The sequence below is a fragment of the Convolutriloba macropyga genome, chromosome 11 (genome assembly GCF_964194025.1).
Source record: "Convolutriloba macropyga chromosome 11, txConMacr16.3, whole genome shotgun sequence".
Taxonomy (NCBI): domain Eukaryota; kingdom Metazoa; phylum Xenacoelomorpha; order Acoela; family Convolutidae; genus Convolutriloba; species Convolutriloba macropyga.
Genome location: NC_134478.1, coordinates 45,351,778 through 45,374,774, shown reverse-complemented (window position 1 = coordinate 45,374,774; position 22,997 = coordinate 45,351,778). Strand labels below are relative to the sequence as shown.

Sequence of the window (22,997 nt, the reverse complement as noted above, 5' to 3'; positions counted from 1 at the left end):
CACGAATTTTTTTACTTGAATAAAATCTCGTACGCAATAATACTACATAAAAGTTTAATATATAATTTTTAGTTGCGGTAAATCACAGCTTTCAAGGAAGCTGTAACTTGCGCTTTGAAAGTGGTTCAGCAAAGCTAAACAAAATGCGCAATCGAAATGTACAGATGCAAATCGAAAGAACCCATTTTTTTGGGTTTTTTTCCGCATTGCAGTGTGTAGTAATCATTCATTTGAAGTATTAATGTAAAATTGTTCTCGACGACCCTTTCGACTCAACTGCTGTCTTCTATTTTAGATTAGTTTGGATTTGTATATTTACCAGATGTTCTCGAAATTGATAACCACTTCAATATTGACCGATCAGATTGGGAGCTGTTACCAATTTAGGGCATTGCTGAATATATTTGATCGATAAATAATTTATATCTATATTACTTGGTTTACCAAGAGGTCAAAAGCAACGCTTATTGCTTTCCAATTTCGCGCCAACATTTTAAGTACGCTATAAACCCTTCGTTGTTCAATTTTGTAAGCTTTTTTGAGCTTGGGATTCTTAATTGATGCATTGTATCTCACGAGTAATGTTGCTGGGACAATATGCTGAGAAGTTATCTCAGCAGTTCGTCTTTGCTGGTCAAAATCGCTGAAAAATTATTTAATCCAATTATTTTGGTGCTGAGACTTCGAAATTTTGGTGCTAGTCGGGGAGAAGTCTAGTGTGCATCAATAGAGAAGTCTTGCGTGCGTCAGAGCTCTACTGCAATTTTTTTTTATTAATGATGAAGATTGCCTCATTTCTCCAATATTGTCTAATAAATGGTCTCATTGGAAATTGCCCGTAATAGACAGTTTTAATGGACAATTGATGTGATATACAGCAGTTCTAATAGGTTGTTGACGTTAACTTCAGTATTAATGGACGTTTGCTTGAAGTACAGCTATTCAGTGGTTGCAAAAATTTAGCACATTTAAATTTAACATTTAATATACAGAAACGTATGATTTTTGGGTCCTGTAATAGGGGACCCGTACTTAACGCCAAGTCAAAATCACTACTGGGCAAGTCTAATTCCAAGTCTAGGTATCAGTACTGATTCAGAGCTATGATCATAACACATTTAAGTTTTGTCAGACTTGGCCAAGGCTTGGCAAGTCTAAGCCAAGTGCAAAAATAAAGTTCCCTACGGGGATCGAACCCAAGCTCTCCCTCTAACAAGCTGTTTGTTCTCCTTACTGCGCCACTGTGACTGTTAAAACTTTTGTCTTTTGCGCCGTTAAAATACGCTTGAAAGAAGCAAATTTCGGATCTATTCTGTTCCCCCCCCAGTGTTTTTTTATGACCCCCAGTTACAAATTATGTTGTTACATAGCACGTTACTGTGTAAGAAAATAGCACGTGCGCCTGGGGATCATAAAAGATTTATGCTCACTAAGCTTGGGGGGGGGGTGTGCAAAACAGAATAGATCCCAAATTTCAAGTGAGAAAGCGGGCAAATTATACTTGGGAGACTAGCATTTACAATTGCCCAGTACTGATTAGCACTTGGAGTTCGGTACGGGAGTAGATCGTGAATGGCATAGTGACACAAAAATCGCGCACAGTTTTAAGTTAAGCACATAACTACTGCTTTTCGATTACCGTTGCTAAAAGATTCACGCGACCTGCCGGCCTCGTTTCGACCCACTAATAGTTCTGTACGTTGGAAGTCAATAGCTCAATACATACTTGATTTGCAACGTAATTGCTTGTAGTTTCAACCGGAGATAGATAACGTACTAAGGGACCAAAAAGCCAAAAAAAGAACCAAAGGTAAAAATTAGTCACAAAAAATTATGAAACACCTGAAATTGGTCCGATTGTTTCTCCAAGAAACTCAATGAAATCATGCTTCTTTTTTTTACTTTGTGTACCATATTCGCGCTCGGTACTGGCACCCAGCATTCTGTGACTAAGGTTTATGTTCTAACGTGCAATTAGAGCGTAATATCTCAAGTGCGCCTGTTAACCAGTGATGGTTTAAATCCCTAGGGTTGCAGGATTTATCAGAGCTTGATACTTTCACATAAAAAATTTCAGTTGAGCTCATTTGTTCTGATGCCTTTAGAAGAATTGGAAATTGGGCTAGGTTTCTGTTGACGTTGTTGGTAAGGGCACCTAGCAAGAAGCAGCTTAGCCGCTCTGCTATAAAATAGAGCTTTTAAGTTACTACAAATAAATTAGAATTTTACTGTGACTGGCGAATTCATACCTTTTGCACTCAGGTATATGTTAGAACATAATTCTTAGTCGCCCGAGGACTTAGTGCCTTGACACGATGTCGCTTGCGCCCTGCTGCTGGGTAAAAGGCGAGAGGGGAACTAGGATGTGTTCAATCGTATTTAGAGAATCAAAGGGTTAAAAAAATAATCGCTTGTGCGAGAGGATGTCTAATCAGGGTGAGGAACATTAGACTTACGAGAGCAACTAAGTGAGCAAGAAATTAAGACGAATGCGAGGTAAAAACATATTTCTGTTGCATACGTCTTTTGCACGAGATTTTCGAAGTCTTAATTGCAAGCTAATTGACTAAGCAGAGCTGCCTCGAGTTTTGAACCCTGACTTTTTTTACCCTTGGTTCTCTATTCTATTTTAGTAATAAATTAAACCACTGTTTTCGATGTGAATTCCTAAAATGTATTCTAGCACAACTTAGACACCATTCGTTTCTACTGGTTTCTCTCAACCTACCGGACGAGTTTACATTCTTGATATTCGAAAGTTCGAAAAGCAGTGGTCTAATATAAACATAGCGGGTGTAAAAATCTATTATCGATAATTTACAAACATGTATCCACTAACGTATTTGCTCATTTCACTATGCATAAACCCTCCTGATAATATCATATATTGAACGTACACCCAAATTAGTTGTTTAAAAAAACTATTTCTTAATTTTTAATAAACAAAATGCGTTGCTTTTGAATGGATAGCAATAACAAAACTACCTCAGCTGCAATACATTAGCCGAAGCAATGAGTGCCGAAAAAAGACAAGAGAAGAAACTCCACATTGTGACTCCTCTTGTTAGATCAAACCAACTCTCTCTTAAGAATGGGTTCGAAGTGATGCTAAAACTAGACAACATACAGATCCCTGGATCCTTCAAGATCAGAGGAGTTGGTAATATGTGCCAGAGATCTCTGGAAGACAATCCCTCTGTAAGTGCTTTTTCGGTTAATTTCTGATAAACTGAAGGACGTTCCTCTAAAAGAAGTATCAGCTTTTTATCATATGCTTAATTTTTTTCCTATTATGCATTGAGAGTTGTCAAGTTCTTTTACAACGTGTCAATTTAACTTCATTAATATTATTGTGGCTATTACTCACTTCTTCTGGGGGAAATTTTTGTTTATATTATGTGTTAAGCAATCTGAGAAGCAGAGCTTGGTAGATTTTGTCGGTTGTCCGCATGACTTGATGGATTTAATTATATTCTGGGAGTTTTTCCGTTTGTGCCCCCCCCCCTCCCAGTTCATTATGCACCCCCCCCCCCGTTGAAGAGCACGTGCCATTACATAAACCATTATGTAAAATTTGGTACCTGCGTCGGGGGGCGACGTGATTAAAGGGACTCATCTAGAATTTTTTCACACCAAATGTAATCATTTTCTCAGGGTCGAATTGGCACATTTAACAGGCGCGCAAATTCACCCGGAATTGTGAGTGTATTACGTTTTGCCATCTTAATAAATGGGAGAGAATTTCTAAATGGATTTGGGCTTCGTTTTTATATATGACGCTTTTGAGCAATTACTTTTTGAGCAATTAACCTAAGGGAAATTGCAATGTTACTGATAATATCTCAGTGAACTCCGAGCTATTGGGGATTGAAGCAATTAAGAGATAATTAAAAGCAGTTTTGTACGTTATTTCCGATATCCTTAAATGTGCCATTTCAAGCCTGTGGATGTCACGTTATTTAAACCACTCACAAACCAAAAAATTCAAAGGAATGACATTCAACGTAATATTCTCTTCAAAAACAGCATGTGATTTTTATATATTTTTGTTTCGTGATTAATAGCCGCCCTCATCTTCTCAGCCGGCTATTATAGCGCTCCTATTTTTTTTACTTCGCCGAATAAAAAAATGTTTCGCTTTACCTCATTTTGCCGCCTTTTCAACATTTTGCGTGAAATCTTTTTGACTTCTCTAGGCTAGTTTCTCTCTTCTCTCATTCTGCTAAAAGTGATTTTGAACATCAGTTGCTCAGCAAAGCAATTCAAAATGAACAGAGTCAGTATAAAAAATTGAAGTCAGAAATAGAAACGGGATAAACCCATAAAGCCCAATTTTAGATGCCCGCTATTTGAACGTCGTTCCTATAAGTATTAGTTACCTCTCTCTAATGCTTATTGTTATTGATAGTAGCCCCTGTAGCCTCTCTCTAAGAAACAGAAGTATGTTCAACTGCGAAATGCCATCAAAATAAATCGTTAAAAAATGTTTTTGTAGAAAAATCTTTTTTTCAATATCTTCTGTTATTTAAATCCCAATCATGCTTACTGGAATCAACGGCGGCTATTTTCCGGCAATCTGCCGGGTATGTTTTAAGATCGTACTTCATTGAGTGTAATTTTTTTGCTTAAAGTTTTGCTAAGACATCGTACCAGGTAAAAAAACATACTTGACTTCTCGAAAACGGTGATAGTTGCTGTTTTATAAATAGAAGAATATCTAAGTTATTTTCCAAAAGAGGGGTCCTAGAAAATATTGGGAAAATGTTAGCGCATTGGTACAAGTCTGATAAAAGATACGGCGTTTTACATAATGTAGAAACATGGGTATTATAAAAACTCTATTCCTAAATAATGGGTGCAATTGAAAAAAAAAGAGTGCAATAGCGATCATTTTATTGGAAAACATCCTCCGAATTTATTGAAATTGTTCTCGAAGAATTGCTGTCGCCGTATGATAATTCAATTTTAACTCCAACGTAGTACTCAAACTTCTTGCCAACTGCTTTTTTTGTAATAGCTGCGAAGCTCTAAGCTGAGCGGAGCTATATTGCGGTGTTGGTGTTTTTTTTGTCTTCAGACGCTCTTTTTTGTTTTACATTTGCTTGCACTGCAGAGCTGAAAAAGTCAATTTTTCTGAATGACTTCTTCCTCTAACTAACTGCATTTGAGCGCGTGTCATTTCTCACTCGTTCTAGTAAAAGTCTTTCGGTCAGATACGTGATCAGATTTTTGATCATACGTCACTTAGCTCACTTAATAAGTAGACTTTTGCACTTTAAAACTTAAGTTTAATTTGAATTAGTTTAAGGTTGAAGGAAGTCATTTGTCCACTCAAGGCCCCTAATAAAAAGGTTTTTTGGGGGAATGAATTCTAGCAAGCCTTTCCACTTTATCGCTGAATGTCTCTACATAATTTTTTGAGCGGCGTCATTAACTTTTTTCAATTTTTATTTCTACCTGTATTATATGGCACGCAAGTATATTTCGCAGCTATTCGGGCAATCTGCCGGCTTTTTTTGAAACTATGCATTTATAATTTCCCATCACGACAAATTTTTGTTTACATTGCGTCTAAAAATACAAGAGAACTCAATATTACGAGCCCCAAATCGTATTGCGGTCAGCGGCTAATTTAGTTGCCATACTTGGGTCGAAGCACATCTTTCAGATATTGAGTTCAACGTCTGACCCATTTAACTTTTTGTCCTGCAAAATTGGGTAAAACAGGTAAATCCCGGAGAGCATGAAGTGCAGTTTTCGAGCATATGGACTTACTATTCTCTAAGTTTGTTATCCACCAAATTTTTTGAGGCCACCGAAAGCTTTTCATGTGGAGCCCCTGTCAACATTTATTCTCCTAGAGATTTGAGCCCCCTCTCGTCCAGCCCTTCAAACCTTCCACCCACAACTAGCTTCCTGTTTTGTAACCCTTAATTTTTCCTAGCCCCGATTTCGTAAGCCCTACATTATTTAACACCGAAACAATTCAACTGCTTCATTGTTTCAATCCGATTTAAAGATTCCTATTTTTGAAGATAATTGTCTTTGAATAAATTTTAATTAGTTCTCTCAATGAAGATTAAAATTAGGCTGAATTGACTTGAGTTGTGATTAAAATTTTTCCAGACCTAATAAATTTTGCCCCGCCCCCAATTTGAATCTATAAATCAGTGGCTCGTAATTGTCAGAAAAATAAAGCTCATAATAACTTTATTATTGAAAAACAAAATAAACGAAATAAACTGAGCTCAAAATTATAACCATTAGCGAGTTTTATTGTCTCATCTAGTCCCTATTAGGATAATTAAAGGCTATTGAAGTGTGGACCGAGCTCTTGATCACTTCTTGTTTCATTTCATATTGAAATTAGTTTGGCAACTACTGCTGTCATTGAGTATACCATTTCTTTCCAAAACAAAGAGAAAATTGTTGTAGGTCAGGAGTTTCACGTTAAAAGAGAATGTACAGTTGTCTGAAATTGATCGTTTATCAAAGAATCAAGTGCCGCATTTCCGCCTCTATACGAGATGGCCACCTCATTCGCGTAAACGGTGAGCAGATAGTCAATGTTACCCATAACCGGCGTTGGCAGGATACAGTGTTTAAATTAAACATCTCAGCGTTAATGAAAAAATTTGCAAACATTGTCAATGCATGAACCCGTGGACTGGCTTTTCGATATTCCCAATATGTTCAAATTGCGTTTAAAGTTTGACATCGGAGATAACCAGGAGCTTTTCATCTGGCTTTTTTAAGTTATTGCCAAAAGTTTTTAAATTTACATCCTTCATGTATATATTTTCGGCATTGCTGATGCTTATGTGTATGCTATCCTTCCAAACGAAGCAGAAAATAAACATACGGCCAATTACTTGATTCTTTAGAATTATACTCTGATTCTTCAGATTATAATTCGGAAAAGGCTTTGCTTGATTTTGAAATTAACCATATTTATTTTTTTAAAAACTACCATCCAGAATCAATGGTGTCGGCTGTTGTTTCCTTTGAACCCAAAATTTTGTGCAGACAAGTGAAGAATTAGGACTCAAAAAGATTTCATCAGAAAATCATTTTGTGGCCCTGGCCCAAAATGATTCCTGTTGTTACGTTCTTAAAACCAGACGAAATAGAAAACTCCTTCGCCGAAATACATAGAAAATTTTGGTGCTACAATGATTTTAGGTTGAATAAATTGTGGGTTTAAATGACCGAGGAGCGAGTTTATACGGTGTTAAATGGTAAGTGGTTAAATAAATCGGAGTGAAAAGAAATAGAACATTCCCAAAACTACCTCCCCCCATGGCTTGAACCTCCCCAAGGCTTGACCCCCTAAAGCTGGCATCCCTAATACCCAGCTGGCTACAACCGAAGCTGACAGCTCGCAGGTGGTTTGAAAGCTCATTAGTCGGTTAAGTTTAATCTGGCTACGATTACAACATTAGGACTCTAGTTTTGCTGGATAGTTGCTTGCTTAACAATTTTCGAGAAACATTTTATGAGAAGCAGATCATGATTTCCATTCTGTATTGCACTAACAGATTATTTGTGTCAATTAAGTTAAACGTCATAGCATAATCTGGGCTTAAACATTTGTTACCTAAAATCCGAAAGATTCATTCTAAAATTTTCTTTAAACATGAGATTCTTCTAAGCATCGTAATTCTGCTAGTGTCGAGCAATGCTATTTGTCATCTGGTAACAATGTTGGTAGTGTAATGAGAATTTTGCAGTGTACGAAAAAGATTAGTGACCTTGTTTACTATAGAGTTACTGTATAGCTTTTTGAATAACAACCATGACCAAAGGTTCTGTTTGTCCAGTTCTTGTAGCAAAATAATATTCTACCGTACGTGTGTGATTTCAGGCCTCCTGTTTTGTCTGCTCGTCAGGTAAGTTATTTGGCGTTTTTTCTTTGATCAGTGAATTCTGTAAGCTGAAATGTCATTGTATCAGGTGGAAACGCTGGTCTAGCAGCTTGTTATGCTGGCTTACAATTGAACAAGCCAGTGCACGTTTTTCTCCCTACGTCAACTCCTCAATTCGTCATTGACCAGTACAAGCTCTACTCTGGTGCTACCCTTCATGTTCATGGAAGTGTTAGTCAAAATGTTCACTTTTTTAACTCTTTGAGCGAGAACCGATTTTTAACTCAAGAGCCGCGAGAAGATGGAATATTATCAATGAAGCTAGAAGTGCAAAAAAAGAAGAAATATGCTGTATTTTGAAATATAATTATTACTGTTAAGAGAAAAACTCACTTCATCAACTATAGATTCCATTAATTCAGTGGCTTCTGAAAACCAATTGAAAGTATGAGATATAAAGAAACAACTAAAATTCTCTTCAAGTTTAAGAGTGCAGACATGCGTGAACTTCCAGTAGCGCATTTCCAAAAAATAGTTAATTATAATAGTTTTCCTGGATTGATCCAAATTACATGATTCAACAGCCCATATACACTGGTTATAAAAATTGCTGCCAGGATTTTGGTCTGACTATTTTTTGATATTTTGTCTTCAAAAACAGGATAAATTGGTAGCAATGGGGGCAGTGATTAATTGCTCTCAAACGAAGTTTAGCAATTATATTAGTGCTGTGCTCTTTTTATGCGATTTTTTGCTTGACCACTTTCTTGTCTGACCCATTGGACTTTGGGTTGTCAAAAACGGTATAAACAGGTAACGCCCGGGGACATTAAGGGCTCTTAGAGCCTTTCGGCTTACTAGACTCTAAGTATGCAATTCAACGAAACTGTTTCGGAGATTTAAATTCATGTTGTGAAAGGCGGTTCTTCGAGTTTAACCACCCTTCACTTAACCCCTGCCCCCCAATGCCCCCCGCGCAATTAAGCTAAAGCTGGCCTCCCTAAACCGTAGCTAGCTACTGACGAAGCCAACCCCTCGCCTTTCGTCTGAGAGCAATTCGCTGTTCTCAATTCGCTGTTTTATGCGATTTTTCGCTTGACCGATTTTTTGTCTGACCCATTTGACTTTCGTCCTCAAAATCGGGATAAACAGGTAGCGCCCGGCGGGCATTAAGTGCTCTTAGAGCTTTTCAGCTGTATTAGCTCAAACTGTTTTGGAGACTTATACTTATGGTGTGAAGGGCGGTTCTTAGAGGTTGAACACCCCCCACTGTTGACCACCCACACTATTGCCCCCACCCTCCGCTGCGCTGTTGCGCCCCACCCCCTGTTGCCCCCTCCCCTTATCAGCCCCCGGTGCCCCCCCCCCATCCTTGGCTAGCTACTGTCGAAAAACCGCGTGCTTAAAACACGCAAATATACACTAATTTTCAATTTATTCAAGCTTTTTTATAAATTGTCATTTTTAAAGTTTTATCAGCCCTAGGTGTCAAGGAACCTCCTCAAGGGTTTGATAGTAGGTTTTTGCATAGTTTCTAGTGGTAGTGGAATGTTTTCAACATATTAACGTCACGAATATAAGCTTTTTTTTACAAAACGTGCAATTTTTTCCTTTTTTTTGCATTTAGTTTTCATTGTTCACTTCTTTCAGACACAGGGGCCAGAAAACTTCCTTAGGGGTTTGTTATTAAGCTACTGAATTTTTTTTCGCCATGCAATAGTTTTCAGCTTTTTAATATCACAATTTTTAGCAGTTTTTTTTGATAAAACTTGCATTTTTTCAAGTTTTTTTTAAAGTTCTTTTTGTTTTTTTTAGGTTTCTCCAGCCTCAAGAGCCAAGGTACCCCTCTATTTTTTGACAATAGGTTACTGTATGGTCTGTAGAAGTAATGGAATGTTTTTCAAGATTTTACCATCACGAAGTTTATCATTTTTTGACAAAACTTACAATTTTCAATTTTTTTGACATCTATTGTCAATATTCAGGTTTTCGCAGCCTCAGGGGTCAAAAAACCTGCGTTTGGGTTCAAAAATAAGTTGTTTTTTTAAACAATTCATTAGTTTTTAACTTTTTATCACGAATTTTATCAATATTTGTATGAAGTTTTTTGAAAATTTTTGTCATTTTGTAGGTTTCCCCAGCCTCAAGAGACACTTAGGGTTTGATAATAGGTTACTGCATAGTTTTTAAATAAAATGGAATGTTTTTCAAGATTTTGATATCACGAATATCAGCAATTTTTTTTAAAAATATTTGCAATTTTGAGTCTTTGATTTTTTTTATTTTTTCGGCACCAAGGTCCTAGAGACCCCCTCCAAGGTTTGATAGTAAGCCTTCTGCATTTTTTTGCTAGAGTTGTTGAAATGGTTTTCAATATTTTAAGATTCCAGCTTGAGCATTTTTTTGATAAAAGTTTCTTTATTCAATTTTTTGGAAAATTATCATGTTCCAAGTTTATGGATCTTTATGAGCCAGCGAAACTATTTAAAGCTTGCAATAGGGATACTGGATAGTCACCTGAGACAATGAAATGGTTTTGAAGATCTTTAGCACGATTTTGTTCAAATTTGCGATTGTTTTCAAAATTTTTGAATATTTTTGTCATTTTCTGAGTTGAACAATCATTACTGGCCAGTGAAACTTTTTAAGTCTTGCTAGTTTACATGACAGAACTCCAGAGACAAAAAATGGTGTTAAACGTTTTTCTGACTGCGAAATCTGGAAATTTTTGTTTTAAATTTTGCAGTTTTTGCAAATTTTTAAAATAGTTTTTTTGTATATTTACTAACGAGGATAGAAAACTAAATGTTGCAGAGTCGAATCAAGGTAAAGCTAGCCTCACTAAACCGTGGCTAGCTACTGACGAAGCCAACAGCTCGTCGGTCGTTTACGAGCATTTTGCCCGACTTTAGTCGGTTATGTTATGTTTCTCTATTCTGTGTTTTCAGAGCTCTACTAGTAGTTAAATATGCGTTTTAACGTGTTACCAAAACTACTCAAGAATTGTAGTTCCTTCAAAAAATAACCTCCCGCTGCAGAAAAGTATACCCCGCCGCACCCAGTGATGCTGGCTACCAACGCCAACCACTCGGCAGTCGTTTGAGAGCAAGTCGTGTGATATTAGTCGGTTAGGTTTAGGTATTTAGTAAATAGAATGTCGTAGATAATAATCAGTGTTTTTTGAGCAGTAATTAAGGGTCACTGTAGAGGACATATTTTCTTGATTAGGATTGACTTGTTTATTTGGGATTTGTGCGTGCTTGAAGTGCCGTTCTCGAAAGACTTGAGCGCCTAAAGAGCTGCATTAAGAATTCGGTTGAATGGAAATTTCTGACCTCGAAGCTAAGAAATGGAGGAGGTTTGTATCGCATACTGGAAACCACGACCAATAACAAAATCAAATTACCATGCGTAACAGCTGCTCTCCTATCAAAGACAGGGAAAGATTTACACCGCCCAGTGCGCTTTAGCGGTTTTAAATCTGCCTGGATATTGCGATTTTTCAATTAACTTTGGTGAACTGTATTATGCGTTATACCTTAAACTACCGTTGCATTACTTGACACTCAAGAGTTATTCCAAATAACTAATTATTCAGTTTTGCTGATCTTTAAATTAATTCGCTCAGAATACCATACTCATTTTGAGTTAAAACAATCTAATTTTGAGTTTTTGTTAAGAACTCAAAACGCCCTTTTTGCTCTTAGTGAAGCGAGTTTTCTAATCTTTCCGTGATTTAGGTGTTGGACACACGTGACTTACTTCTCTCAAAAAATGACTTCCTCTTTCTGAAATTCACTTAACTTTAATTCAATGAGATAAATTCAAGTGAGTGTCTATCCCTCTAATTGAAATTTATTTAAGCGCAGCTAATAGAAGCCTACATATTCTCAATCAAAATGTAAAATCTCAGCCCTTATTGAACAGAATAAATTCCTTTTTTGCTCTGTCGTGTTTTACTTCCAGTCTGATACTGCAGATCTACGAAGCTATTGCGACTATGTTCTTGTTGTCTGGAAGCTGTTTTTAAATTTGCTTCAATAACTCAATTGTAGTCTTCGATGGGCTTCAATAACACCAATGCGAAACTAGGCCAAGCTTCGTTCAAGTCACTAAGAGAACTGACTCTGTACTTTAGACAAAGTTTCTCCTGCTTAGAAATTTTGTTCCCTGGAAATGCTTTGAAAATATCAAAGTCGTTGATTCTTTTTTTTGCCGGAAGTCAGTGTTAGGTTAAGCTGTACAACGATTTACAAATTCAAAACAAGATAACAAATGATTTACTACTCAAGGAATTGTACAATAGGCAATGTATTTCAGTTCAACTTAACCAAATTAGCGAGTTTCAACTGTTTTTGTAGTTCTTATGCTGCTAGTTACGTGGTTTTACATGTCAAATTTGCATCGCTGATCTGTTATGGATAAGAATGTCGACAGACTGAACATTTTTTACGGCATCACTTTTTTGTTGTAAATATGATGTCCCTGGAAGTTTTCTAATCATGTAGATGCTTTGTCGAGTATTCGATATTAATAGCAATTCGATTTGCAAATCAATCGTAAAGAATCTGATGCAATTTGGCAATGAATTGTTCAATTCGTTTGTATGTCGTTTTGCTAATACGGTGACATTCAAGTTTGAGTTTGATTTCACTTCATGTACGATAATCAGTTAATAAGACTTACTAAATATAAATGTTGACAAAAGCGGAGAAATCAATTTGGCTTCGATAGAATGTAGCCGTGATTTTGCTTATCCTGCTATTCTAACTTCACTGTTTTATAGCCTTGCTTCGTTTATTTTGTTCATTTAATAAGCTCGGCCTTAAAGCTATGAACCAAGCTCACCGAAGAAGTGGATGATGGTTGTTGTCAATGTTAATAGAAAAAGTCGATTGTTTGTACCTAATTGAGACAAGCCCTTCGTTGTGGTCCGTTTGTGAAGCCGAGTTTATGACAGACTTGATCAGATTTGGTATTGTTCCTTTCGCAAAAATGCATCTGAATTTATTTTTTGAAAACCACTATGCTAATATATGGCTCGACGAATTGTCTTCATAGTTTTTGAATAGTTGTTTTTCCTTATGTTTTTTAAATGAAAAATTGTTTTATTAGGGCTTATTAGGGATTTATTAGGGATTAATTCCAATTAGCTGCCAGTGTGGTTAGCTGGTTCTCCCTTTAAAAATTAAGCTAATTTTTGTTAGGGGGCTAAACAGTAATTGTCGATTATCTGAGTTTAGATGGTCATTTAATTAATTCGTGTTCAGACGAGTAAGCCGATCTCCTCATTTTTTTTCTCCCGGAAATAAAGTGCTTATTTGATGAATAATTCCCCCCTCCACGAGTTTTGGGCTTTGAGATTTTATATAAACACACCTGCCTTGTATGAGATTTTGCTGGAACTGAACTGGCGACAAGGCGGAAAAAATTGGGGACTTGGAGAGCTGTTATTCTGTTTCTTAGCCACTACCTTATGACATGACCACAAAAATTTAGTCCTCCTGGTTTGAAAATAATCAAATTTGTAGGGATTTTGCATGACAATAAGAACGCCAACATGCTGGCATCCAATATGAGCGTTGCTCTAGTTCGTTTGGCGGCTTTTAAAAATTAATTATTTTGAGAAATCAGCATCCCTGTCATCAAACCATAATACCATGAAAAGAGTTTTGACCCATACATTCCTCCAATTATATTTTTTCTTATACAAACTTTTTACTGCAGACGTGAAATTTGACGCAAGTTCTATGAAATATTTCAAGAACGATTCAGAACGATTTGACTATATGTATTTGATTTTATTTGATCTCAAATTTTATTAATTAATCATTTTAGGTATGGAACGAAGCAAACGAGAAAGCGATTGAGTACAGTCAAGAGGTGAATGGAATTATGGTACCTCCTTACGATCATCCCTATTTATGGTCAGAATTTTATGCATTGACAACTGATTACTATTTAGGTGCGTTGTGTGTGTGTGAGTGTATATGCGTACGTGTGCGAGGGGGGGGGGGGGGTTCCATCGGCGCGTGTGTTTTATGTGTGCGTGTAATCTGGTCTCATGTTATTGAAATCTTGTTTATAATAGTAATTGCCATAAAATAGGATTCGTATGATCATATCAGTTAAGTCTCTGATAGTTTTTCAATATACATCAGTTTTCGTAAAACAATAACTCCCTGATGCCGATAATCTGAGCAGGAATAACGGTTCACATCAGTTTTGATCGCTGTGAATTTCTAATAATGTTGGTTTTTTTCTTTATGCATTATTTTTGTAGTTTGAATTGCTTGGTTTTGTCGTTTTCGTAGTTTAAATTTCTGAGGCTGACTGCTGGCTTGATTCTACTGTCCCATTGAACCTTACAGGTATTGTTTTGTTTTGAAAATCTAAAGGCTATGTGAGCCATTTATCACTGTTGTATCTTTTGATCTTTTTAACATTTCGGATGCTGAATGATTCTTTGTTTTTTTTTTTGAAAAATTGTAATTTTACTCAGCTCTTTTGGCCTCTGGTTGCTGCTTGTCGCTGTTTCATTATAACGATTTATTCTTTTGGTTAACTGACGCCAGCGTCTAACGATAATAAATTCAATCTTAACTATAGTGTTCAGGAATGATAATAATGTGATTTCTCTTAATAAGATATTTCAGATCAGTTCCTCTGAAGGGAGTTATATTAAGACTATTTATGACAGAGGTCTAGTTTATGGCTAGTCTAGATTTTTGCTGAACTCTGGTGAATAGAGCCTCAATTTAGAAATTGTCTAACATATTTTTGTATATAAAACTGAGATAGAAGCTCTATGAAGCTCATTTCTGAATTGGGTAGAAGTAAGCAATCCCTGTCAAAATCATCGGACTTCAATATTTTGCAAACCTGAGTGAAATCCTGTTTCAACCACGGATTAGGGTAGTTCCAAATTTTCGATTGCATTATTGTTTTGTTTTGCACAGGGAAGGTCATTCGAGTATGATCGACGAGATTGAATCTGAACTGGGTCCAGACACAGTGCCCAGCTGTATAGTGGTGTCAGTTGGTGGCGGTGGATTACTCCTGGGAATGATGGAGGGAATATTAAAAAGACCTTCGTGGAAAAATGTTCCGCTAGTTGCGATGGAAACTGTGGGAGCAGATTGTCTTAATTTGAGCATCAAAGCTGGAAAAAGTGTGCGATTGACTACAATTTCAAGGTAAAAGTAAAAAGAATTATTGATTCTTCTGGTTTAACTTTAGAGAATTTTTTGTAACTATTTATAAAAAAAACATCGCACAGTTCTTTTACATACTCCTTTCAGAACTTCCTAATTGGTTTAAAAAACTTGTCAAAAGCTGAAATCTCCGTTAACTTCTAGAATTTCACAAAACTTTTTTTTTGAATTTTCACAAGTACTCGCAGGAACTTGAAGAGGTTTGGACAAGGCAGTGGCGGGTAATCCATTTGGAGCCGTCAAATGTCCTCTCTGAGTATATCCTATTTTTCTACTTAACCCAAAGATATCTCGAAGGTTTCTGGTTAACTTTACTTAAAATAGCAATATGTCGTCATAAGTTCTGCTGTCGTTCATTTATATTGAGAGGAATTGTTATCTTTCCCTGTCTCTATCTCTCTTATGACCATATGACGTCGCGCTCACTTTTGTCCGTTCATCAGCTTTTGTTCGCTCGAACATGCAGATTTTAGAGTGAGTTTTGTACGTGACCTCAATTTTCACTCTTATAAAAATCAGTCTTTCGAGTGAAATTTGTTCAAAAATGATTTACCTCTCTTAAAAGTATTTTTGTCTTTCTCGAAGATTAAGCGTGCGCTTTAACTTAAGGAGTTAAGGTGAAATCTCACTCCAAGTGAAGGATGTTTAAGGGCAGCTTCGAGAAATAACGATTTAGTCGAAATCTGTCTAAGAATTCACAGCATGGCTATTCATTAGTAATGGTTTCTCTTCTTCGTTTTTTAAAATAAAGTCTACAAACCTATCGCAATCAGTTTCTATTAGTATTCGCTATTCTCAATTATTTTGTACCGCCATTATCAGAGGAAGGTTTTATGTTTCTTCAGCTTTGCACCTCATATCTTCGGGTGATTAACATTATTAATTGCTCTCAAACGAAGTTTGTAGCAATTATATTAGTCCTGTCGGTCTTTTTTATGCGATTTTTCGCTTGACCAATTTTTCGTCTGACGCTTTTGACTTTTCGTCCTCAAAAACGGGATAAACAGGTAGCGCCCAGCGGGCATTAAGTGCTCTTAGAGCCTTTCAGGTCTGTTTCAGCTCAAACTGTTTTGGAGACTTATACTTATGGTGTGAAGGGCGGTTCAGAGGTTGAGACACCTCCCCCTTGTTGACCCCCCACCCCCGCTATTGGCTCCACCCACCCCCCCCCCCCGTGGCTAGCTACTGACCAAGCCAACCGCTCGCCGGTCGTTTGAGAGCAATTCGCCCGACGTTAGTCGGTTATGTTTATTTTATTAATAGCCGCCCTCATCTTCTCAGCCGGCTATTATAGCGCTCCTATTTTTTTTACTTCGTCAAACTTTTTTTCGCTTTACCAATTTGCCGCTTTTTCGACATTTTGCGTGAAATCTTTTTGACTTCTCTAGGCTAGTTCCTCTCTTCTCTCATTCTGCTTAAAGTGAATTTGAACATCAGTTGCTCAGCAAAGCAATTCAAAATGAACAGAGTCAGTATAAAAAATTGAAGTCAGAAATAGATGCGGGATAAACCCATAATGCCCAATTTTAGATGCCCGATATTTGAACGTCGTTCCTATAAGTTTTAGTTATCATCGCTTATGCTTATTGGTATTGATAGTAGCCCCTGTAGCCTCTCTCTAAGAAACAGAAGTATGTTCAACTACGAAATGCCATCAAAATAAATCGGACTTAAAAAATGTTTTTGTACAAATTTTTTTTTTCAATATCTTCTATTCTTTCAATCCAAACCATGCTTATTGGAATCAACGGCGGCTATTTTCCGGCAATCTGCCGGGTATGTTTAAATTCTTGAAAACCTAACTCAAGAATTTTCTTTAATTTCGTAATATTTGTCAAAAGAAACAAATCTTGGGACTTTTGGTTAATGTCAGTACTGTCAAATACATGTATTTCAATGAAACTTATCAATCATTTTTCTGAAAGCTAAATTGGAATAATGTTGTCATTTTTGTTCAATTGAAAAATTGTTTGGTGATAAATGCTTATATTTTGCTTGCCACTGTTCGTTGCAGAATTTTTGTCGCGCTTGAAAGTGGTTTTATCGATGCTTTTTGGGCGTGGTCGGCTTGGGATTCGACATCAGCTTTATTAAAAAAAACCTGTTGCAGAAAAGTTCTGGAACTGGAACATTTTATTCTTATACAAAAAAAATAGTTCAGCACAAAACTTCTAATGCGCAATCAAGCTATATTGAGAAAAAATTTTTGTTGTATTATTAATAGCCGAGTCAGCAATTCCAGGCGGCTATTATTGCGCTCCTAATTTTGAATTGAATTGAATCAACAATTTGAATTGTATTGAGGCGCTGTCTTTTTTTTCAAGATCTTTTCACACATTTTTATGATTTTTGCAAGTCAACTTGGAGTAGTGATTTTCGTCACGCCGAAAAAGGAAGTGGAGCGAAGAAGCGAGTGGTTTGGCGGCGTGAAAATTTTTAACTTGAATTTTAAGGTAGAGTGATAAAACAATGTTTGAACAAAAATTCGCTTTCTCGCTGGTGATTTTTTGTCCACATGCGGCAAATTCACTTTAATTTTTACTGTTTTTCAATTTTTTGATCGAATTGTTTGCCTAATGGTTTTCGCAATCCTTTCTTAGTTCATTCTAGGCCTATTTTTTGGTAAAACCAAATTTCACTTTTTCGCTAGTGGTTTTTTGTTCACATGCTGCAGTTTAACTTTGATTTTCTGCTTTTTTTTTAATTTTTTTTATCCGATTTTTAAGAAATGGTTTTTCCAGTTCACTCATAGTCCCTACTAGGTCTAGTCTGTTGTTTAATCAATAAAAATTCTTTGCATTGTGCATCAGGACTTGTCCTGCTATGTTTTTTTACTTCGTCTAACAAATTTTTGTTTCGTCTTACCCTGACTTCTTGGAATTGTTTTTTTTAATTACTTCAGTGACTTTACTGCTTTGCATTTAAAATTTGTGTTCGTGACGTCACTTCTGCTTTTAGGTCAATTGCGTGATTTACCTCACTAAAAATGTGACTTCTGAACTCACTTATTGAGCTTTAAATTTTGTGAACATTTAGTAATAAAAGGTCAATGGTGTGCATCTAAGTAGTGCCAAACTTATATGCCCTAATTCCTGAGTGATAGAGTCTTGAGTTTTATCATCGAATCATTTTTGAAAAAGCTCCATCAGGGTTTTTTTTATTGTAGAGCAAATGTGTCTCATAATAATGACAGTCCGAATCTAACCCAAAAAGTCGAGTGGTCTATTAAAGAGGTGGTGGTCGATCTGCCAATCTTATTTCTTTAGTTGTTTCAATTCATGGTGGGCCACAAGCGTCTATCGCAGCTTTTTTCCGGCTATATTCGAGTTTTGCAAAGCGAAAGTTTCTTGCAGATGAGACCTGGATGAAATGAGAATGGCAATGTCAGTTATTGATTTTGCATAGGCGTTGTAGAGCAAGGTGATGTAGTGACAAAATTACTTTTTGTGGACATTTTTGCATAAGTTCTGTATTCTGAATTTTATTCTCTCATCTAAATGTATTCGTAGATACTTGCATGATTCGATATCTCTGAAAATTTGTGTGCTTGTTTTTGTGGCTTTCTCAATTTTATTCATTTGCCCCATTTTTATTGAAGAAAAACCAATCGGACGAGTTTTTGATTTTTTCTGAAATGTACATATTTAGGCCTTGAACAGAACATACTTGTGTCATTTGCTGAGAGAATGACTTCGCATTCTTTCATTCCTGTGGTAATCCGTGCTTCATTGAATTGTTCATTAATGCACTGTTATCCCAAAATACGTTTTTGTTTCCTGTCTTTTAAATAACTAGCTCATAATAAGAGAGTTAAATTTTCCACAAAAGTCGATAATCTCAGGTTTTTAAAAGCGAAAATCGAGTGATCGACTTTCTCAAACGGTTTTCTTAATATCGAGAAGTCACAAACCACCTGAACTGTCTCTGTCCTTTTCAGACCAGAATTCGTCAATACGAGCAACCACGCTTCAGCGCAGTTTCTATCTATCGAGAAGTTGAAATTAATGCTTAGATGATTGATGTATGAAAATACTCAGAAGCTTCACGTAGCCAAATAAAACTTTTATTTAATTGTGTCCACTTTGAACATATCCGGTGATAGGCTGATCTGTTTTAGCGTGGCTAAGAGTCTAGGAGCTCTAGAGCCGTGTCCAGAACTTCTCAGACGACTTAAAGATGACACATATGTTGTGTTGTCAGAAGTAGTCTCTGACGAACAGGCCGTTAATGCGTGCAAACAGTTCATGCGTAAGTTGGGTTCATGTCATAAAACCCGATGTATAATCACTCACAGAACATTTGTGTGTTGATGTCATTTTTACTTCCTCATAACGATTGGTATTTACTACAATGGTTATATTCCCACTAGTAATAGTGTTTTTAAAAACATTATTGCTGCAGAAGCGGCAGTTACTATGCTCGTACATGGTTATATAAACAAAATCTCTGTGAACGAGACACTTAAGAACGGGCCACCGGCCCAGCAGTGTTCCCTCATTGAGGTCTAGGGAATAAACCCCTACGACCCCCCCCCGCCTGTTTAATTGCTCTTGAACGAAGTTCATAGCAATTATTGTAAACGTGTTGGTCTTTCTTTTATGCAAATTTCTTGCTTAACCATTTTGCGCTTTTCGTCTAGAACATTCTTTAACTTCTGAAGTGACTTTTTCACGCTTTCGTTCTTCCTTTTTGAATGATCTCTAGTGCTCTCACTCCGAAGTAAAGCTTGCTAATATAAAGTCGGTTGCAGCATAGCAAAAATATGGGCCAAGCTCAGTCAGCAGTGCGTAGGGTTATGAAGCGGGAAATCAGTGGCTCGAATGTTTTTCCACCCGTCTGTCGTTCGAGAGCAATTCTTCCGACATTAGTCGGTTTATGTTCAATAGCCGCGTCAGCAATTCCAGACGGCTATTAGAGTGCTCCTAATTTTTTTTACAATTCAAATTATTTGAATTCTATTGGGCGCTGTCTTTTTTTAAAGTTGTGTTCACACATTTTTCACTGACTTTGATCTTTCAAAAACGGGATAAACAGATAAAAGCCCAGCGGGCATTAAGTTTCATTAGAGGCCCAAAGTGGGCTTTAGTACTCCTTCAAGTGCTCAGATTGGTGCAGTTGCTGGGAAGGCCTTAATTTAAGGTTAAAAGGTCATTTTTAGAAATTTTTGGGCTCGAATTGGTGTAATTTTTGCTTTTGTGATTTCTTTCAATTTTTTAAGTGATAAGTCTGAGGTTGAAGTTTTTAAAATTTGTTGAAGGCTTTTTGCGAGACAAAATTACTTGTTATGGCCATTTTATGAGCTATATGTTTTTGCAATTTTTGTCATTTTTTTGCGTTTTTCCAGCGTTAGGGACCAGTGAATCTCCTTTAAGGTTTTTTAATAGTGCACTGCAGAGTTTTCAACATTGGATTGGTTTTCAACATTTTAATGTCTCGAGTGTTGGCATTTTTTTGATAAAATCTGCTATTTTAAGGTTTCCTAAAGTTTGTCATTTTTTGATATTTCTTCATTCTCAAGTGCCAGAAAACCTATTCCATGGTCTGAAAAAGGTACTGCGTGGTTGTTCGTTTCACTGGATTTGTTTTCAACAATTTAGCCTTTTGAATTTTGAAATTTTTTTGATAAAATTTGCAATTTTCAGTTTTTTCTAAACATTTGTTAGCCAGATAACCTCATCCAGGGTTTGATAGTATGTTACTAATTAGTTGCTAGGGGGCAATTGAATGGTTTTCATTATTTTAATAGAACGAATTTCTATTTGAAATCAAAAATTTCTTCTAAAAATTATTGACTATCGATCTTTGAGCCAATTAATTTTTAAGGCTTGGAATTGGGTCAATGGATAGCCTCTAGAGACACAGAAATGATTCTGAAGATACTAAAGTCACAATTTTAGCAACATTTCATTAAAATTTACAATTGCATTTAAAAAATAAATTTCAGTCATTTTCGAGTTAATCGATCTTCAAAGGCCAGTGAGTTTTTTCAGATCTTGCGGAGGTAATTCTGGAACGATTTCAGGGATGAAATTTTGCTCTAAGGGTGAAAGCTTCAAAAATTTTAGGAATGAGTATATTATTGTTTAATTTGTCTGATTGTTTTCATTTCTCAATTTTTTTAAAAATGATTTTGTGTTTTGGCTGTCATTGTTCTATTGATCTGCTGGTCAGGTAGAGTACTTCTAAGTTTTTCATTCAATTCTTTGAATTGTATTTCAGGACTTGTCCTGCTAGGATTTTTTTACTTCGTATAACAGATTGTTTCGTCTTACCCTGACTTCTTGGAATTGAATTTTTCAATGACTTCAGTGACTTCTACGGCTTTGCAGTTAAAATTTGTGTTCGTGACATCATTTCTGCTTTAAGGTCAATTGCGTCACTTACCTCACTCAAAAAATGACTTCTGAACTCTTTTATGGAACTTTAAGTTTTATGAATATTTACTAATTAAAGGTCAATAGTGTGGATCTAAGTAGTGCCAAACTTATATGCCCTAATTCCTGAGTGATAGAGTTTTATCTAAAATTAATTTTGAAAAAGCTCCATTTGGGTTTTTTTCTTGAAAAGCAAATGTGTCTCATAAAAATGACAGTCCGAATCTAACTCAAAAAGTTTAGTGGTCTATTAAAAAGGTGGTGGTCGGTCTGTCAATCATTTCTTTAGTTGTTTCAATTCATGGTGGGCCACAAGCGTCTATCGCGGCTATTTTCCGGCAATCTGCCGGCTATGTGTATAATAGGAAATAACCCCCATTGTCATGTGTACAAGTAAACTCTAAGGTGCTGAATGACTGCTAGAAAGAATTTAGTATTATTATTATTATTAAATTTTTGTTGACCGACAAAGAGAGAGAGAATGCAAAGAAATTTTAACTTATTCATTTTTGTTCGTTTCAGTGGATCACCGTATGTTAGTGGAACCTGCATGTGGAGCTGCACTGAGTGCTGTGTATGAAGACATAATCAAGAGACTATCAACTGAGGGAAAGATAGACACTTCTAATGGACCTGCAGTCATCGTTGTTTGTGGTGGTGTTGGAGTACAGATGCTTCTTTGAAACGGGATCATTTTATGGAATCTTGCATTGCATTTTACAAAATTGTACAAAAACTGAAAAAGATTCATTTCCTGTTGAATCGGGAACATTGGGTTGACATCAAAATATAAACGCAGTTAAATTGACGAGAAAGAACTGCAAAACTGGCTGTTATGCGTAAATGTGGTGTTGACGAGATATATTTGCAGTGAGGTCCACAGCTTGTGATGCATCTTTAGAATTAATTGTTTACCAGCATCAGGTTTTTATAGCTGCGAAGCTGTAAGCTGAGCGTAGCTATATTGCGGTGCTCTTGGTTTTTTACGACTCGAAGAGGAGTATTGGTTTTCTTAAGGTTTTTTTATAGCTGCGAAGCTGTAAGCTGAGCGTAGCTATATTGCGGTGCTCTTGGTTTTTTTTTGTTTCGTCGTCTGACGCTCTTTTTTCGTTTTACATTTGTTCACACAGCAAAGCTGAAAAAGTCAAATTTTCTGAATGACTTCTTCCTCTCACTAACAGCATTTGCGCGCGTGACGTCATTTCTCACTCGCTTTAGCGAAAATTTTTTGGTTATTTGCGTGATTAGATTTTGATCATACGTGACTTACCTCACTCATTAAAATGACTTTTGCACTTTAAAAACTTAAGTTTAATTTGATTTTGTTTAAGGTCAAAGGAACTCCTATGTGCAGTAAAGATCCCTAATAAGAGGCTTCTGAATTTTAACAAGCTTTACTAATTTATCGCTGAATGTTTTTTAGCCTAGTTTTTATTTGAGCGGCGTCGATTTTTTTTCAATTTAGATCTCTATCTGTTTCTATCTCTATTATATGGCACGCAGGTCTATTCTTTCGCAGCTATTCCGGCAATCTGCCGGCAATG

At 36.3% G+C, this 22,997-nt stretch overlaps 1 protein-coding gene across 3 annotated transcripts; it reads left to right on the top strand.

Annotated features, from left to right (window-relative positions):
- The first annotated feature begins 276 nt into the window (after positions 1-276).
- Positions 277-22,373, top strand: LOC142349980 (serine dehydratase-like). 3 transcript variants are annotated; one of them, XM_075401854.1, is made up of 8 exons: positions 277-450; positions 2,971-3,198; positions 7,865-7,889; positions 7,954-8,096; positions 13,704-13,792; positions 14,825-15,061; positions 19,197-19,327; positions 21,976-22,373. In XM_075401854.1, the coding sequence occupies exons 2-8, from the start codon at positions 3,013-3,015 to the stop codon at positions 22,134-22,136; spliced, it is 972 nt and encodes a 323-aa protein (XP_075257969.1). In that variant the 5' UTR covers positions 277-450; positions 2,971-3,012; the 3' UTR covers positions 22,137-22,373. The 3 variants fall into 3 exon arrangements, with proteins under 3 accessions (XP_075257969.1, XP_075257970.1, XP_075257971.1); XM_075401855.1 differs by lacking the exon at positions 277-450 and adding an exon at positions 473-528; XM_075401856.1 differs by lacking the exon at positions 277-450 and adding an exon at positions 2,869-2,893.
- Positions 22,374-22,997: the final 624 nt, after the last annotated feature.

Bases quoted from the DNA above. Each gene is read 5' to 3' on its own strand.
- LOC142349980 (XM_075401854.1), top strand. From the start codon at position 3,013: ATGAGTGCCGAAAAAAGACAAGAGAAGAAACTCCACATTGTGACTCCT. The intron at 7,890-7,953 runs GTAAGTTATTTG...TCATTGTATCAG, and splicing joins CTGTTTTGTCTGCTCGTCAG to GTGGAAACGCTGGTCTAGCA. The intron at 8,097-13,703 runs GTTAGTCAAAAT...TAATCATTTTAG, and splicing joins CCCTTCATGTTCATGGAAGT to GTATGGAACGAAGCAAACGA.